Source organism: Panthera tigris, chromosome A2, assembly GCF_018350195.1.
Source record: "Panthera tigris isolate Pti1 chromosome A2, P.tigris_Pti1_mat1.1, whole genome shotgun sequence".
Lineage (NCBI taxonomy): Eukaryota > Metazoa > Chordata > Mammalia > Carnivora > Felidae > Panthera > Panthera tigris.
In genome coordinates this window covers 112995892-113014754 of record NC_056661.1, presented here as the reverse complement: position 1 = coordinate 113014754, position 18863 = coordinate 112995892, and the positions used below count along the sequence as shown (strand labels likewise).

General features: G+C 39.0%; 1 protein-coding gene across 3 annotated transcripts in view; it reads right to left on the bottom strand.

Annotated features, from left to right (window-relative positions):
- Nucleotides 1–18863, bottom strand: part of DNAH11 (dynein axonemal heavy chain 11) — a 356336-nt gene that overhangs the window by 183780 nt on the left and 153693 nt on the right. For 2 of the 3 annotated variants that reach the window (XM_042967928.1, XM_042967929.1), the window contains 8 exons: nt 18601–18717; nt 13457–13595; nt 10036–10128; nt 8106–8300; nt 6888–6965; nt 4833–4965; nt 2438–2565; nt 883–1031 (listed from right to left, as the gene is read on the bottom strand). In XM_042967928.1, coding sequence (XP_042823862.1) covers nt 883–1031; nt 2438–2565; nt 4833–4965; nt 6888–6965; nt 8106–8300; nt 10036–10128; nt 13457–13595; nt 18601–18717 — 1032 coding nt within the window. Of the gene's footprint in view, nt 1–882; nt 1032–2437; nt 2566–4832; nt 4966–6887; nt 6966–8098; nt 8301–10035; nt 10129–13456; nt 13596–18600; nt 18718–18863 lie in introns of those variants that run through there. The other variant, XM_042967930.1, reaches the window with a different exon arrangement.

Sequence of the window (18863 nt, the reverse complement as noted above, 5' to 3'; positions counted from 1 at the left end):
AGTGAAACACCATTTCACACCCATTAGGATGACTGTCATAAAAAAGAGAGAAAATTACAAGTGTTGGTAAGAATGTGCAGAAATTGGAACCCTTGTACACCGTTGGGAGGAATGTAAAATGCTGCAGCTACTGTGGAAAACAGTACAGTGGTTCCTCTAAAAATTAAAGCAGGAGTGTTTAGGTGGCTCAGTCAATTAAGTGCCTGACTCTTGGTTTTGGCTCAGGTCATGATCTCGTAGTTTGCGGGCTTGGGATTTCTCTCTTCCTCCCTCTCTGTCCCTCCCTGGCTTGCTCTATCAAAAAATAAATAAACATTAAAAATTTAAGAAAGTTAAAATTAAAAACAGAATTACCATATCAACTGGAAATGCCACCTGTGGGAATATATCCAAAGTAACTGGCAGCAGGGACTCAAAGGCCTATCTGTATACTCATAGCCACAAAAACTATTTTCCATAATCAAAAGGTAGAAGGAGCCCAAGTGTCTATCAACAGAAAGATGGATAAGAAAAATGTGGTATCTACATACAATGGAACATCATTCAGCCTTAAAAAAGAAGGAAATTCTGGAGCATGCTACAACATGGATGAACTTTGAAGGCATTATGCTAACTGAAGTAAGCCCATCACAAGAAGACAATTGCTGTATGATTCCATTTATAAGAGGCATCTGGCATATACATATTCGTAAAGATGGAAAAGAGAAAGGGACTGAGGACAGGGCATATAGGGGAGTTCCTGTGTAATGGGTTCAGGGCTGCAGTTTGGGAAGATGAGAAAAGTTATGGAGAATGATGGTGGTGGTGGTTGCCCGACAATACAAATGTATGTAATGCCACTAAGCTGTACACTTAAAAATGGTTAAAATGGTAAGTACTCACGGATTCCAGCCCAAATCTTGTGGGTTCACATATAGGATACCAGCTCTGGAAACAGTAGCTGGGGTTGCAGTCCTTAAGTGATGAATCTCGAAGAGCAGCCTCATGGAGGGAGTAAGGGCTATGCGCTCATTGCTGGCCAAGGTCAGCACCTGGACAGAACAGCACAGCATAAAAGAGGCCCTCGGTTGTTGAGGGGCAAAAGCAATGAGGCTAACTCGCTATCACAACACAAGGTACTTCTCCCATGCCCCCATCCCCAGGAGAAGTGCCAAAAGTACTCCTCTGAGTTAGAAGTGCAGTCTGAGTGAAGATCTCACTTAATCCCAGAGGAGAGCTCACTGACCCTTGAGGAACAAACTCACCAACATGGACCCATTCAGGCCAACCTTTAAATAACTGTGGTAACGACTAAAGAGATGACATGTCTAAAGAGAAGACATTTGTTCTAAGGGTGGATCTACATGAAAAGGCCTGAACACCACAAAAAATAAACTTTCTTTAGAATCTGTAATGCCACAATTATCAAACGCCCTATGGAAACTCATGCAAGTATAAAGATCTCAGACCTATATTTTATGATGAACAATGTCTTAATACAGAAAACAGTAATCACTGCTAATTTAAGGAGATGAGTCATTCTGTTCTGTAGCAATGATGATTACCTTTTTCTTTCTCCTGATCCTAACCATAGACCTTGTGTTGCTTTAAGTGGCGTCTCATGGACCTGGACCATCACTGTTTCTGCTGGGAACACTGGGTCAGCCAGGGCAAAATGCTTAGAAACCCATTATACTCATTCTGTAGCCAGAGAACTACTTAATTTCAATAGCTACATTTCATCAATTCACACAGGGCACAGACTCATCCTTTTATTATCCAAGTATTCCATACTTAATCAAAGATAAGGGAGGGGAAAGTGGGTGATGGGCACTGAGGAGGGCACCTGTTGGGATGAGCACTGAGTGTTGTATGGAAACCAATTCGACAATAGATTTCATATTTAAAAAAAACAAAGATAAGATCTAATAATTTATGCCTGACTCTTAGAAAATGGCAAGGTATGTATGAACTAAGTTCTTAGATATATACCTAACTCTCTTTAAAGGTGGTTAAATCTGGGATGCCTGGGTGGCTCAGCTGGTTCAACATTCGACTTTGGCTTGAGTCAGGGTCTCCCAGTTTGGGACTTCGAGCCCTGCACGGGACTGTCTGCTGGTAGCTTAGAGCTCACTTCAGATCCTCCAAACCCGTCTCTCTACCCATCTCCTGCTTGTACTCTCAAGCACTCTCAAAAATAAATACACATTTTTTAAAAATTAAAAAAAATAGAGGTGGTTAAATCCATACAGCAAGAAAAATGCACCCCCGTCAATTATTTAACAGTGAAATTAAGAGAATTACCAGCAAAGTGCCACTTTCATGGGCACAAAATAAATTTCATTCCTAAAGAATATCAGGCTTAATGATTAAAAGCTAGTATTTAAATCAACAAGTGAACAAAACTCTTACTGCACTCCAGATGTGATGTTCAAGTTAGCATGGAGATATTACTCACCTTGTTATCATCCATGACAGTGTTTAGTGACTCAATCCACATGGGATCAATATCTCCATCCAGGACTATCCATTTTGGTCCATCACGTTTAAGATTCGCTTGTTCTCGCAGAATAGATGAGAAGAGACCTATAAATTACAAGTAAGTGATCCTAATACATAATGGAGTTGAGGGCTGTTTATTTCTAAACTAAGTTACTATTATTTCTACAGGAAATTCTTTTAATAAGCAAATAAATTTGCTGTGAATTTGCTGCCTCCTTCTGATAAGTGTAATAAATACCTTTAGAGCTACACCGGGAATGCATACCAATGGGCAAGTTTCCCTTCCATGAGGATACACCTTAACTTCTCTGAGCTTCTCCCATGTGTCAAATAAAGATGACAGGAGCTTCCTTGAAGAACAGGTGTGGGGATTTATAGAGAGTAACACACACACAACTCAAAACTTACACCAAATGAAGACATTATCTTTGTCCGTGTACATGTGTTCAGTATCCATTTTAGGCCAGACACTAGTTTATTTCACCTTTCTCCGTTTTTCTGTAACACTATTCATGAGACAGAATTTTGAAGCTAATTCAAAGGTGCTATACATTCTTTGAGAAATTTGGTTGTTGGCATATTACTTCACAAGATGAGAAGATGAAAGCGTTTTATTTTTAAAAAAATTTATTTAATGTTTATTTATTTTTGAGACAGAGAGAGACAGAGCATGAATGGGAAAGGGTCAGAGAGAGAGAGGGAGACACAGAGTCTGAAGCAGGTTCCAGGCTCTGAGCTGTCAGCACAGAGCCCGACGCGGGGCTTAAACCCACAGACTGTGAGATCATGACCTAAGCCAAAGTCAGAAGCTCAACCGACTGAGCCACCCAGGCACCCCAAGATGAAAGCATTTTAAATCCATAGTCCTCTTTGCTATCACGACTTATGTAGGCATTGTGCGTGTTACATGATGTATTTGATAGTTACTGCTTTTTCAAAACTCAAATATTTAATATGATAAGAACAATGGTTTCTATGCACATACGTGGATGGTTTTTTTTTGCTCTGTGAAATATTTTGTGCAAAAATAAATGACAGTATGTAGAACTACCACCACCACTCATTAAAACACAACAAAAAACCCCCAGCAACCTTTTCTAATGATCCCTGATTTGAATGACATCCACAGGTTTTCAGCATAAACTAGTATTATTCCCTTCCTGCCACAGTCCTTGAAAAAAAAAAAAAAAAAGATAGAAAGGTTAGGAGTAAATTGTGACTGTCCCACAGATTTAGGAGCGTGTATACATGGTAAGAAAATGGAGAATGGCAAGGTGTGCTGCTATAGACAGGATTCTCAATGAAGTCTTTTCTGATGTGACATTTGACCAGACACTTCAATAACTTAAGGCATGCAAATTATCTGTAGTGTTGCAAATGATGGAAAGAGCAAGTGCAGAAGCCCAACGATGGGAAGATGCTTGGCAGTTCAAGGAAGAGCAAGGAGGCCAGAGTGTATAGATTATAACAGGTGGGAGAGCACAGTGCAGGAAATGAAATCAGAGATGGCGAAGGGGGATCTAATCACACAAGACCTTGTAAACCTTGGATAAGGGTTGGATTCTAAGGGAGATGGAACCCATTGAAAATTACAAGCAGGGAACTAATATTTTGAAGAGCGTCCTCTGTCTGCTGGATGGAAAATGAACTGCAGGGAGATGAGAGTTGGAGACTACTGAACCAATACAGGCAAGAGACAGTACAGGCTAATATGATAGAGGCAAAGGAGGAGAGCACTGGAACACAAACTGTATTTTAAAGGTAAAGCCTACACAATTTACTCTAAGGGTGGATGTAGAGTATGAAAGGGAGAAAGGACTCAAAGTATTCATTTAGTATGAATGCCAAGATTAGTGCATTTATATTGAACTGGGAAGTAACAACAGATTTTAACAAAAGGATCTGCCTGTTTGCAAAAACTTTTAGGACAACAAACATGTCCCATTAATTTTTGTCCCTGGAGCCTAAAATAGTGCCTGCCTGAAACTCAGGGTCTTGGATCAGATCCTTTATAAAAGTCTCGTGAAGTGTTCATGTTGACTTCTTCCCTGGTTTACAGGGAGCCCTGACATAATTGACATGGGATAAAATACACAGTTCTGTGCGCAAACTCGCTGAATGCAAATCGACCACTTATTCAAATCTAGTTTTAATTTACTGGTTATAAATGCTCTTATGAGCTGCTACATTTCCAATAATGCCAACACATACACAATAAATCTACAACTGTGACTGAAATTGGCTAGAGCTGAGAAATGGTTTTCTGGATGAGAAAAAAAAAAAAGAAAAGAAAAGAAAAGAAAAAATAAGAAAGAAATTTTTAGCACTTGTAAAGCGGAAATACTACTTGCCATCTTTCCATTCTCGAGTAGCGTGATGTATGAAACCAAAGAGTTCATCTGTTGTCACAGCTTTGGGGTTTAAGTCATTCCAAGTAGGTTTTTGTTTCATGTTAACATATGTTCGGTTCAGTGTTCTCAAAATCTGAAGGGAGAAGGAAAAAAAGCTCAGAAAATTAATACTCCTGTAAGGCAAATGGAAAGCAAATGGTTTCTAAAGGATTTTCTTATTCCTTTTACGTTCCTACATATTCTGCATGTAGTAAGTACGGGGAAAAATTTACATGTGCACATTTACATGTACAAATTTAATCCTACAATCTCTTAGGACCTCTTCACCTGATTCTTTGAACCATGCGTACTAGAGGAAGTCGCTGTATCATTTGAGGTTTTTAACCATGTGTGCAAATAAGTAAATAAGTGTTCCTGTTCATGTTATTAAAATCCACTCTGCTCTTATGTAGGATGCATTAGAATCGCTTACAGGATGTTAAGACACAGATGGCTGGACCCAATCCAGATCTTCTAATATTCAGTAGGGCTAGGATGACTAAGAATTTGCATTTCTAATAACGTCCGAGGTGGGACCTGTGAGGCTAGTCCGGGCGTGCTTGGACACCTAGTGACCCAGAGCAACAGTTCTCAGCGTCTCAGGAGACACTCCAGACTTGACAAAGAGGGCATGCGACACAACAGAAGCCACGGACGCTGCTCAGTGTCCTATAATGAACACAAAGGACAGCCTCCGTGACAAAGAGTTATCCGACCCAAAGTGTCAACAGTGAATGAAGCTGAGAAACTCTGATCTAGATAATGGAGAAAAAGAAGCTTTGAGGATAAGAATTCACAGGACAGATGCTTTCTCTATGTCAGTTTAATTAATTGACATATTCACCCAAATATGTGCCCCACCTACCCTCTTTGCTTTCTCTGAGAAGCTGTGGCTTTTATTTCAGATATTCTTCGTCCCGATCTACTCACAGGGGGTTGAAGGACTAATAAACAACTGCCAAATAGTTGGGAAGGGCAAGAGTTGCTAAGTAACGTGGCCTGAGCTTCCGTGTGCTGGTTCTATCAGCTTAAGTAAAGGTTGAATAGAACAAAACCAGTGAAGATGAGATGAAAGAAATTGAATGCCTTAGGAATATTAAGCTTATATTTTTAGAAACCATTAATCTACTGGAAATTATAGAATTTAATTTTATCCTTCCCTGAACCATGGCCCTCATCTGAAACTTACTCTAACAAAATAATTACAGGTCTACCAGTTATCTACTTTAATATTTCAATTATTACATTTTTCACAAGAAAAATCACAAAACTGTGCCTCCCTTTGCAATTGTTCCAGTTTGGGTTCCGATCTACATACTGGCAAGTTCTACACACACCCATGGTCTAAAACCTCATATGCCCACTCCACGATTATTTTTAGTCTTTGGCTACTAAATATATTCATACCCAAGCACCCTGAATTAAAATGCACGCAATTCTGCATATCGTGTCTGCCAACCAAGAAAATAAGTACGTTGCCAGGATTGTCAGTGGGACCAAACAAAATCAAGCAGTGAAGTAAAAATGAGGATAATAATACCCAGAGTATATCATCACTGTGCACAGTAAATCACATATAATGTACCTAGCATAGCACATAACAGGGACCCCCACAATGTGGGTTTGGCTGCCTCTCTTTTTGTTTTCTTTTGCCCCCATCGAAGGCTATATTTCTGAGCAAGTACTGAAGGAAAATATTTGGGTTTTTCTTAGTAATATGGGAATGAGAATCTAAAGCATCTTGGGAAAGATAAAAAAGTAGGTTTCATAAATATGGAAAGCCCCGTCTTCTCTCAGCTTTTCTATCTGAACAGAAGGTTCTATTTGTTACCTCCTCCCTGCCCCTAATATGAAAAAAAATAGTGCAAATTGATGAAAAGGCAGTATTAGAGTCTCACATTCTACCTCAAAATTATGGAGGAATTCAATGAAGGGAACCCTTAGAGAGAATTAAAAATATGTCCAACCAAAATCTGTTCTTTGTGTGGCTAAAAACCAGCAGGCAATTCACCATACCTCACTCTTTCCTGTGCCTGCATTTCCAACCACGAACACAGAGTGCCGCACGGTCAACAGTTCCTCAAGCTGGGCGACCTGCAGACCAAACAGGCAGTCATTGGTTCCTTTCATGAGTTGGTGATTTAAAAACAAAACAAAACACAAGAAACAAACAAACAAAAATCCTTACCCATTTTTGCTCAATTCTTTCCTTACAACCCAAGAAAGCTCCCACTTACAAAATTATGGTCCAGGAAAGTTAACATAGATGACAACCACAGCTTCTCCTGGATCTCCCCAAGAACAACATGAGAGTAAGAGTGAAGAAAAACCAGGACTCAGTGAGCCACTGATGCAGGCAGAAGTGAAGTACAGTCTAGTACTTTGGACGTGGTAGGAATTACTTACAAAATCAAGGAGTCTTCATGAAGTGTTGAACGAAAACCATACATGGCTAATCACCTACAAGTGAGTAATGGCTTATATCCTTTAAAATATCTAAAATAGATATTTTATGTGTATTTTAATGTCCGTGTATTTACTACACCCAAAGTGAGCGTACATATGCACAAGCCTTTGATAAGTCAGATATCATATATGTTGACACTTTTCTCCCCATTAAAGGCACATACTAATGATTTACTTCCCATGTTCTCTAAGATGGAAAGAAAAGAGCAACATTAATTTTTGATGCATGTCACCAAGAGCAACCAAGAAATTTTATCAACTAATGAGAAGTAGGCTTACATTTAAAAACCATGACTTAATAAAGGACCAAGCACCATGGTGCTTACCCAAGCATGTAGGTGGCTCAGTCAGTTAAGCGTCTGTCTCTTGGTTTCGGCTCAGATCATGATCTTACACTTGGTGAGTTCAAGCCCTCCATGGGGCTCTGTGCTGGCAGCACAGAGCCTTCTTGGGATTCTCTTTCCCTCTCTGTCCGCCCCTCCCCGATTCATGCTCTCTCACTCTCTCAAAATAAATAAGGTAAAAAAATAAATAAAAAACAAAACCAGGACCCAATCATATGTTCCTTCTCACAGAATGTAACTACAAAATAATTATTTATAATTACTGGAGTAAAGCAGGTCCTATTAGAATGCTTTAAAGAATATATTATGATTATGTAAAAGTCAGTGTAATACGTGAGTTAATGTTTTGGCTAACGATACTTAAATACAGTAAATCTCACTGCAAATGTCATGGGCTGCTGTGAAAAGCACATGCACCATTTACTTTAAGGATGAAGGTCTCCTCAGGCTGCAGGTGAAGCTCCAGGGTAGACTGCCTGACAATCTGTTCAAAGTGCGGTGCTCTCTGCCGAGGTACGTCCAGGGCTGGAAACAGGTCACCAACCAGGCCCAAAAACACGGGGATGTCGTCTGTCACTATTTTAGGCATATTGAAGTCCCTTAATGCTCTCATGAGTACCTAGGAAGAAAACACTGTATTTAAATGGCCAATACAAGGTGTACCAGACATCTTCAAAACTAAAAATGCTGTTTTTTTATTATTTAAAAAAAAATTTTTTTTAATGTTTATTTTTGAGAGAGAGAGAGAGAGAGAGAGAGCAAGTGGGAAAGGGGCAAAGAGAGAGGAGACACAGAATATGAAGCAGGCTCCAGGCTCCGCGCTGTCAGCATAGAGCCCAATGTGGGGCTTGAACCCACGAACTGTGAGATCATGACCTGAGCCAAAGTCGAATGCTTAACCGACTGAGCCACCCAGGCACCCCTAAAAATGCTGTTTTTAAGCCTTGCATCTAAAGCAAGGCTTTAGGCATGGGATATGGATACCGGTCTCTGTTAGGTTGGCATTCTGTGTACGGGGAGGCTAAATGCCTAGAAGTGCACAGAGCAGCACACGAGAAGTCTCTGCTGGTATCACAAATTTCAGACTCAGGTCGACGAGGAGGCCCTGTTCCTGCAACAATCTGCTCTGATCTTGACAAAGGGTCTGAGGCCCTTCCCTCCTTAATCCTCAAACTCCAGGATATAAATTAACTAGGCCCATCAGATCATTTTGTTCAAGAGAATCTCTAAGAACTTCGGAATAATAAATGTAACCATTTTTAGTTTGGGTATTTGTTGTGTATTGGCTGAAAACCGAAGAAGGCTTTAGATTTTAAAAGCAGTAACTTGAACATCAGGATGACTTCCAGAAAGACGTAAGCGATCCAACAACAACAACAAAAGAAAACTGCAAGAAAATCTTGGTCCAATCATGAATTATGACTGAGAGGAAAAGAAAGTATTACAGAAGTAGAAAATCACGTAAGCATCCTTTAATGTGAAAAGAAATTCATAGATTTGTTTTCTTCAACTTCTCAAGCCATATGAAATATACACATAGTGACGTATATCCACTGTTCTCACTATTTAGTAAAGAAAAAACCCTTAAAAATTTTAGAGAAAAAAGATGAAGAGATAAAGTCCCCAGCAGGGATAGAACATTCACCCAGCAGCTGTGAATAACCACCTGAGCATTGCATTTCACTGGTGTCAGGTGATCGTTCTTCCTGTTCTATTCTCATTTTACAACCCGTGAAGTGAACATACTAGGTTCCATTAGATTATGTTTTCACTGACATTTCAGGATTATTATCCCAACTCAATTAATCAGATTTTCTGAATGTTCCTCAGAGGAAATCAACCAGTGATTACTGATTTGATTATGACTGCCAAAATATTTTTTGTAGCTGTTATTTCAAAAGCACTTATAAAATCACATTTTCTTTCCTGTATTCATATCCTTATACTCAAGAATACTTATCTTTCATGATATAAGCAATGCCAGTCCTCAAAATATTCTATGTGAAAAAGAGAGATCATACTTTTTAAAAGTTGCTCTGTACTGGGGTGCCTGGGTGGCTCATTTGGTTAAACGTTCAACTCTTGGGGTCGGCTCAGAGCATGATCTCATGGTTTTGGGAGTTCAAGGCCCGGGCTGGGCTCTGCACTGGCAGTGCAGAGGCTGCTTGGGATCCTCACTCCTCTCTCTCTGTCCTTCCCCAACTTGTGGTGCCTGTCTCTCTCAAAATAAATAAACTTAAAAAAAGAAATAAAAGTTGCGCTAGGCATGGCCCACCATCCAGATACATACTTTCATTTCTGTGAAGTTGTTTAGCTACCCACTCCACAAAACCATGTTATTAGCACTGTGGTACCTGATCTTCGGGTCTATTTTTATCTCCTCGTTTCAGGGAGCCAGCTACAACCAAGACAGATTTAATAGCGCGAAGTCCCCAATCATAATGATCCTAAAAATCAAAACATAGGTTATATTTTCTCAAAGATTTTAAAAGGGAATAAGCTTCTCATTCCAGAAGTAAAAGCCAAAAGCTGTAAGAAAAGAGTTCAGATAAATACATGCTTTAATGATGTAAAGTACTATTTTCCTGTTCTCTTCCAATTTGTAAAAACCACATCCCTTCAGTATCCTCCTCCCTCTTTCTCCTGATTCTCTGCCTCCGTCAGCAGATCTCTTCTTCCCATAGCACTGAGTTGCAGCGTGCCCAAGGATCCATCCATCTTCCCTGCTCTCGTCTCAGTAAACCTGCTAACACTGAGTTGAACTACTTGCAAATTTTCACCTCTAAACATGGCATATTTCTCCAGGGTGACTTCAACAGATAACCCTGTGAGTCCACCCCTCCCAGACCCAGATCGCTACTTGCCCTAATAACTCTACCTCTTAATCACTCAGACGCTCCAGCCCTAACTCTGGCATTTAGTGCACTACAAACTTTATTATTACAATTCAGGGATATAACAGTATGTCCGCTTTGAGAGTTTCACATAATCCCAACAGAAGATTCCTTTCACAGGCTCTGGGCTCCTGGAGAACAGAGCACAGATCTATTCCCTGTTGTCTTGTAGGTCCCAACATGGTGCACTGCACAGGTAGGTACTCAGTAAAGGGACAACGAATTAAAAGATTGCTCTCTTTTGCCTTTCATCTACCACCCACAGAGTGACAACTTTTCTCTCAAATTATCTCTCAATGGCGCCTGTGGGAAAGTCAGCACCCTCTCCGAGCATCATCCATAAAAATGCACATAAAAGGATCTAACCACTTTACAAGGCTGTTGAAAGAATAAAATGCTTTGTGAGCAGTGAAACAATATATCCATGTATAAATATGTCCTTCAATCCAGCAGTGAATAGTAAAATCAATTTAGTAGGTCTTGACCATCATTCCTGCTGGTAATAGAACAGAGGAAAACAGAATGAAAAACACCATAATGCGTTGCAAATAAGAAGGGCAAGAAGTGTTGGGTGAAAATTGTTGTTTCAGCTGTGCATATGACACACGGGTGTGGGTCCTGAGTCTCAACAGAAGGAGTATTTTTTTACTGTGGGTCATGGTAAAAACTCATTTGAGAGCCACGATGCAGAAAAAGATGACGGCTTGAGGAGAGAAGGCAAAGGGCAAGAACTGGAGTGTGGAGGTCAGAGAGACTGAGGAGGGGGCTAAGTCAGTGCAGTAAGAACATTAAAGGAGAGGGGGTAGAAGAAATTCTGGACACGGGTTTAAGACGAGTTGGTGACCCTGTTGGTGTAAATCCAACAACTGCTGAAATAATCCTCACTGTTTTCATTATGCTAGTCCATCAGTCAAAACCATCCACAGGTTCTTCTTAAATCCCTACAGTTTAGAAAAGTATCAGCGTCTATACTTCTAACTCAGCCCTTCTGTCCTGGCCTCACTGCCTTCCCTCATCTCCCCCATGACATTCCTCTAGTTGGAGAATGCTCTCCTCGTCTGTTCTACCTTTTCTCCCAACACCTCCCTCATACCTTATGGTTTTCAAGGAAGAAACTATGATCATCTCCTCCTGCATGTTCTTCTAATTTTAATCTAACGGAAACTCAATCCCGGAAGTTCTCTGAACTCCGAACTCTGAGTGTGCTGGTTTCATGTGTTCTTGCTTGTCCTCTTAATCAACAAACATGTTACTTGGATACAGTAAGTGCTCACTCAGTGTTTAAATATTACTACTGGGAAGGGATGCGGTTGCAACTCTGTACTGCCCGGGTTCAGTGACATTGTTTTCTTCTGACTTCTGCCCGTGATAAAATTAAAATGAACTCCTCGAAAAAATAAGAAGGATACCACAAACAAGGAGAAAAATAAAAAATACTCACAGTATTATCACCCAGAGACAAAAATTAAAAATCACTATGTACTTCCCAGTTACTTTATATAATACATACAGTCTAAGTGTAAAATAAATGCAAGTTGTAGATCGTATCTAGTTTGGCATGCTGCTTTTTTTGCATAGAACACTGTCATAAACATTTTTCCATGTTGTTAAATTTGCTAGGATTTCCCCCCAGAACGTAAATTTACATATTAAAAGGACAACATCAATTTCGCTCTCAGAGTCCAAATTCCACCTTAATGACAGGTAATTTCAAATAAGTACATCTGTCAGTACCGGTAACTATGTGGCTCTAACTGTGGCATTTTAATACTTTCATGCCAGAAAAGCTGCAAAATAATGTCACCAGGAATTAATGAAAGGTCATCGAAAAAGTGAGGTCAAAGGTGACCACAAAGCTGAATTTAAAAATAATGAGGCTGATACATACATAATTTGTGTAGCTCCTCAGCAACTTCAGTGAAACAGCAAGAAGCTAGCTACTGGACAGGAATAAAAGGTACAGCACAGGGAATATGGTCAATGGTACTGTAACAGCCTTGTATGGTGACAGACGGGAGCCACACTTGTGGTGAGTATAGCATAATGTACAGAGGTATCCAATCAGTGTGCCATACACCTGAAACTAACATCAATGAGCATCAGCTATACTCCAAAAAAAAAAAAACCCCAAAAACACAACAAAACCAAAAACAGGTCTGACCCACTTCAGAGACTAGGGAATCACACACCAAATGTAAAAACAAATAACAAACCCACCTTCTAATAAGGGATTACCACCAAATGAGAAAAATTTTCATTTAACGTTTCTTGAAGGGTTCTTTGGAAAATCAGCTTTACCTCTTCTGATTCTTAAAAACACTCTTGCCGTCTCTCACTAGAAAATAATATTCTCACCAACAAAGCAGGCAGCATAAAATTCCATGAACAATTATAACATTGGTGAGAGTTAAAGACGATCACAGAGCCCACTGACAATTGTACACAGAACTTAAAATGTCTCATGTTTAAAATCAGAAAAAGAATATTACAAATACTAAAATAAAGATTTGCAAAATTTTATGGAAAATACAAAATTACTCTAAAAGGTCTAACTGTAATGTGAGTGATAAAGTACCCAGCATCTATCTGTCAAAAGCAGTTTTTTTTTAAATTTTTTTTAACGTTTATTTATTTTTGAGACAGAGAGAGACAGAGCATGAACGGGGGAGGGTCAGAGAGAGGGAGACACAGAATCTGAAACAGGCTCCAGGCTCTGAGCTGTCAGCACAGAGCCCGACGCGGGGCTTGAACTCACGGACTGCAAGATCATGACCTGAGCTGAAGTCGGCCGCTTTTACCGACTGAGCCACCCAGGTGCCCCTGTCAAAAGCAGTTTTAATGGGATGTACAAACCTAGGAAAGAGAACAAAAAACCCCTCACCTGCTTGGAGAGGAGCCCCCTGCAGAGTGTGTACAATGTCACGAACTTGCGGGCTAGTGAACGCGCATCTGCAAAGCCTTCAGCAACTAACATGATTTCACAGATTAGCTCAATGTCAGGCGCCACCATGGCACAGGGTCTAAAAAGGAAATACGAAATTTAGTTTTAAAACGTTCTAAGGTAATATGTACAGATGGCTGAAATCAAATGATTAATTTGTACCAACATTCTCTCCATTCTGAAGCAGTTCACAATTACCTCTGTCCATCACAGCTAACAAGACCCTCTGCTTCAACTAAAAAATGTCCGTCAGTTACTAGATACATATAAAAAGACGGAATATCTGGAAATGACAAAAGGATGGGACTAAGAGCTTAAGGAACATCTGTGGTATATTCTCCTATAAGTAAGTCATCACTGTAGAAAACTGAGTGATACTCGGGGCTAGAGGCCACCTTTACCTGTGGCCTGTGCTGAGCTAGTAAATGCTTAATGACTGGCTCTCCAAAAATAGCATTTGCGGGTTTCCACAGAATAAACACCTGCACCATGGCTAACTTCAATCTATCAACATACCACTAAATGTGGGCCTGGGAAGAGATGTAGCAGTAGCACACCACCAAGCAGACAAAGCAGATATAAAGGATCAAAGCGCATCGTATGACTCAAATAGTGATGCGTTCTGAGTATTTATCACTTTTGTTTTAAATATAATCAAATGTTTATATAATAAGTTTTCCATTAGTGGCTGTGCTTGTAGAATTCATGCAAATTTAACCATCAGTGCTTTCAAGCTGGTACAGGCTCTTTCTAGCAGGCCACTGCCTCAGGCCAGCTTGGTTACACTTTTAAGATAAAAATTTACCAAAACGTAACGTTTAACTCCCCTTCTTGGAGGGGGAGTTCCACAAAGTCCTCCCCAAAGACCACTGCCCTGGACAGCAACATCTGAAAACATTCTATTCAACTGAAGGGCAAAAAAGGAACCAAATAAGTAAATAAGCCTGCTATTTTAGAATTCTTAAAGTACACAGTCCAAAGTGTTCCTCCACCTGCTTTTATAAATATAATTACAGTCTAGAGTGTGCATATCTAGGTTTTCACCCTAAACATTCCTAAGTTTCTTTGGATCTATGCCGTGATTACTTCTCCTATTTAAATTACACCCACACTTTCCCCACACTTTGTACTCTTATCATAGGATAGAAATACTAAAGATGAACAGTAAATAGGGGACAGGACAGAAAAGGCACTGAGTTGACTTGCGTGGTACATACGTTAATACTGACAACTTTTTTTACTGAGCACTTTCTTCACGCCATACAGAGCATGAAAAGCTTTTCATGCACTCTCTCCCTTAATTGTCACAAGTCTACGAAGTGGCTCCTCTCCTCATCAGTATTTTGCGGAGTGCAGACTAAGGTTCTGAGAAGGGCAAGCACATATGCTCAGCCCCAAGGCAGGTCCATGGTAGCATCAGGACGCTCTCAGGGCTCAGGCATAGTAGCCTGAGCCTCCTCCACTCATGAATGCTACTTGCGTCATTCAAACTGGCCTTCAAACTTTGCTGACATGAGTACTAGCACCGCAACATAAATGAGGCTTTACTTCGTTAGACCCAATTTACGAACACGGCACAAAACAATTTCAAATTTTGAGACCCAAATGAAAACATGCAGGAGATGAACTGGGATACAAATGTAAAAATACTGGAAAGATGTACCATTTTCAAATCCAAGTATTCTACAATCATTACGTTTCTAAGGATAGATGGTGTCTAAAATTATTTTTTTTTAAAAATAGACATCATACAGCCGCTATGCTAGGCAAGCTGTTTTATGAAGAAAGAAAAACATTTAATAAAGCATGCTGGACTAATTGACTATTTGGGAAAAGAATTCTGTTTAAATACTCATGTTACCAACCAAAAGAAGTTCTCGACAAATAAAGTACATTTAAAAAGTCATACTATAAAAATTAGAAGAAAATACAAATGAAACATGATTAAATATCTAGACAGATGGACAAGCAAATTTCAAGTTTAAAAGAAGGGAAAGAAATCACACTAAAAACTATAGAGGTTCTTACCTCATATGTTAAATAGCCTATCATTTTGAAGGCAGACACTGAATAATAATACATACTGTGAACACCAAAGAATTCTTGAAAATGTAACTGATAAACCTCTAGCTCAAAAAAGCAAAAACAGGAGAGAAGACACAAATTACCCATAAAAGACATGGACTGAAGATGTCACTATAGATAATAAAGGAATATTATGAACAAATAAATGCCAATACATTCAATAATCTAGCTAATGTAGAAAGACTTCTTAAAAGATGGAAATTACCAAAAACTAATAAAAGAAATAAAAAATCTGAATAGCTCCATATCAAAGAAGTTGAGTCTATCACACACAAAAAAAAGAACAAAAAACCCCCAAAAAACTCCCACAAAGAAAAACCCAGGCCCAGATGGCTTCACTGATTAATTCTATCCTGTATTTAAGGGGTAAATAAAAAAAAATGAACAAAAAACCCCCAAAAAACTCCCACAAAGAAAAACCCAGGCCTAAATGGCTTCACTGATTAATTCTATCCTGTATTTAAGGGGTAAATAAAAAAATAAAATAAAATGAGGGGTAAATAATACCAATTCCACACAAACTCTCAACAAAATAGGAAAGGGAGCATTTGCCAACTAGTTTCATGAGGACAGCATACCCTAATGTCAAAACAAGATAAAGATACTACAAGAAAGGACACTATAGACCAATATCCCTCATGGTGTGGATTTAAAAATCCTTAACAAAACAGGGGCGCCTGGGTGGCTCAATTGGTTAAGTTTCCGACTTCAATTCAGGTCATGATCTCACAGTCTGCGAGTTCAAGCCTCAGGTTGGGCGCTGTGCTGATAGCTCAGAGCCTGGAGCCTGCTTCAGATTATGTGTCTCCACCTCTCGCTACCTCTCCCTCACTCACACACTGTCTCTGTCACTCAAAAATGAATGTTAGAAAAAAAAATTTAAAAAGAAAATCCTTAACAAAATAGTAGCATGTTGAGTCCAGCAAAATAAATATAAAAAATAGTATCTCCTGACTAAGTAGAGTTTATCCCAGAAATGCAGCATTAGAGAATTGTTTAGCAATGGAAAACATCAATCAATATAATCTAGCACCTTAACAGAAAAAGGACAATACCACAAAACTTCTGGAAGAAAACCTGTGAAAATTTTTGCAACTTGGGACTAGTAAAACTTTCTTAACTAGCATATTTAAAAAAAAATTGATAAACTGTATTCCATCTCATTCAAAATGGACACCATTTAGGGGTGCCTGGGTGGCTCAGTCAGTTAAGCATCCGACTTCGGCTCAGGTCACGATCTCACGACGGTCCCCAGTTCAGATTCCGTGTCCCCTTCTCTCTCTGCCCCTCTCCCGCTCACGTTCTGTTTCTCTCTTTCTCTCTCAAAAATAAATAAAAATTAAAAAAAATTTAATGGACATTTAAAATGGACACCATTAAGAAAATTAAAAGGCAAGCCACAAATTAAGAGTGAAGTATTTGCAATATATGAATTTAACAAAGGAAGCATACACAATACAGCTCTTCAAAAAAGTGAAGGGAATGGCCAGTAAGTTCAAAGATGTTCAAATCATGATCCATCATGCAAATGCAGCAGACTAAACCGACAATGACATACCTCCACGTATCTATTAGATGGACTACAACTTGGTAAGGACGTAGAGCAATCGAAATTCTCATATACTGATGGTGAGACTGTAAAATAGTCCCACCATCTTGGAAACCCAACTGGCAGATTCTAATACAGTCAAACACACATTTGCCATGAGACTTTCCTTCATAGGTATTTACCCAAAAGAAGATATATGTTCACACAAAGATTGTAGAGGACTGTTCATAGCAGCTTTATTCATAAGAGCCCTGAACTGGAAACTCAAATGTCCATCAACTGGTGTATGGATAAACAGGTTGTAATATGTCTCTACAACAGAATACTAATCACCTACAAAAGACCTACTGATCTCCTCAACTTGGAGGAATCCCCAAACCTTATCATTCAAGGAAAGAAGCTAACACAGACGAGTACAAACGAGTACAGAACATGAACTCTAGGAAAGGCAAATTTAACCTAGAGCCACAGAAGACACATCTGTTGTATGGGGGATTAACGTCAAAGAGGCACCGCTTCCAGGGGTTGGAAATATTCCATACCTTGATTGTGGTAAATGTTTTCACAAGCTGTACCCTTAAATGCATGCAATTTATTACATGAAATTATACCTGAACAAAGGTGATTTAAAATAGGAGAGGAACACAACTGGTTCAGATACAGTACAGCTTCTCTGACAGACTGTTAATAAGTGTATATATTGGTAAAATATTTTTGGAAGGCAGGTCATCGATAGGTATTTTATTCATTCACCAGGTAATTCTACATGTACAAATCTATTCTGGGTAATAATCTGAAATAGGGTAACTCTTCATGTGAAGAGATATTTATAGTCTGTTTTATGATCATAAAAAACTGCAAAGAAAAACACAAACCCTTCAGGTCAGACAATAGGGAACAGTGAAGAAAATTATGGATAAGCCGTGAAAGAGACTGTTTTGAAGCTACATGAAATAGCATTTCCAAGGAATTTCCAATAATACAATAAACTACTTATGTCAAAATATTAAATAAGAACTAAATAAAAATCATACCTAAAATAATATCTTAACTTCATAAAATCTGAATTATAAAAGAGGCCAAAAAAAGGAAACAATTACCACTTCTGGGTGGTAAAGCTGTAACCTTTTCTTTATCCTTTTCTGTATTTTCCACATATTCTGTAACTAATAAAAAAAACTTTGTTTATAATAAAGACATCCTTATAAAAGAGCTAGTATTCAATGTTCGAACGTACCATGCAACTTTTAAGTAATGATTTTAAGTTCTGGCTTCATATTTCAAAAGAGTTAAACTTATCATGATGGAAGTTCTATCAGGAATCCCAAAGCAATAATAAGGGGTTTTCCACAGGAATTCTCAAGTAAAAACAAATCATTTAACAGTGCAAACCAGCAACATTAGGTGGCATGAGTGCTCCAGATGCTAAACCACAAAGCTTAACACTTGCCTGAAAAGAGCTTTGAGATTTTCCGGTAATTCAGTTCGACCAGCATATCCTGGGTTCATCGTAATAAATATTCCAACTGATGGCTTCAGTGTGATGGCTTCCCCAAGAAATACAAATCTACCGTAAGAAGAATGTTGATGGAATTAACCGTGCTCATTGAATGTGAATACACAATGACAAATGCACACCACTGCAAAATGCAAATTCTTATTAGGCAGCTGTTGATTCTGGGTGATTTTCTTTACAATTCATATGCATACAAT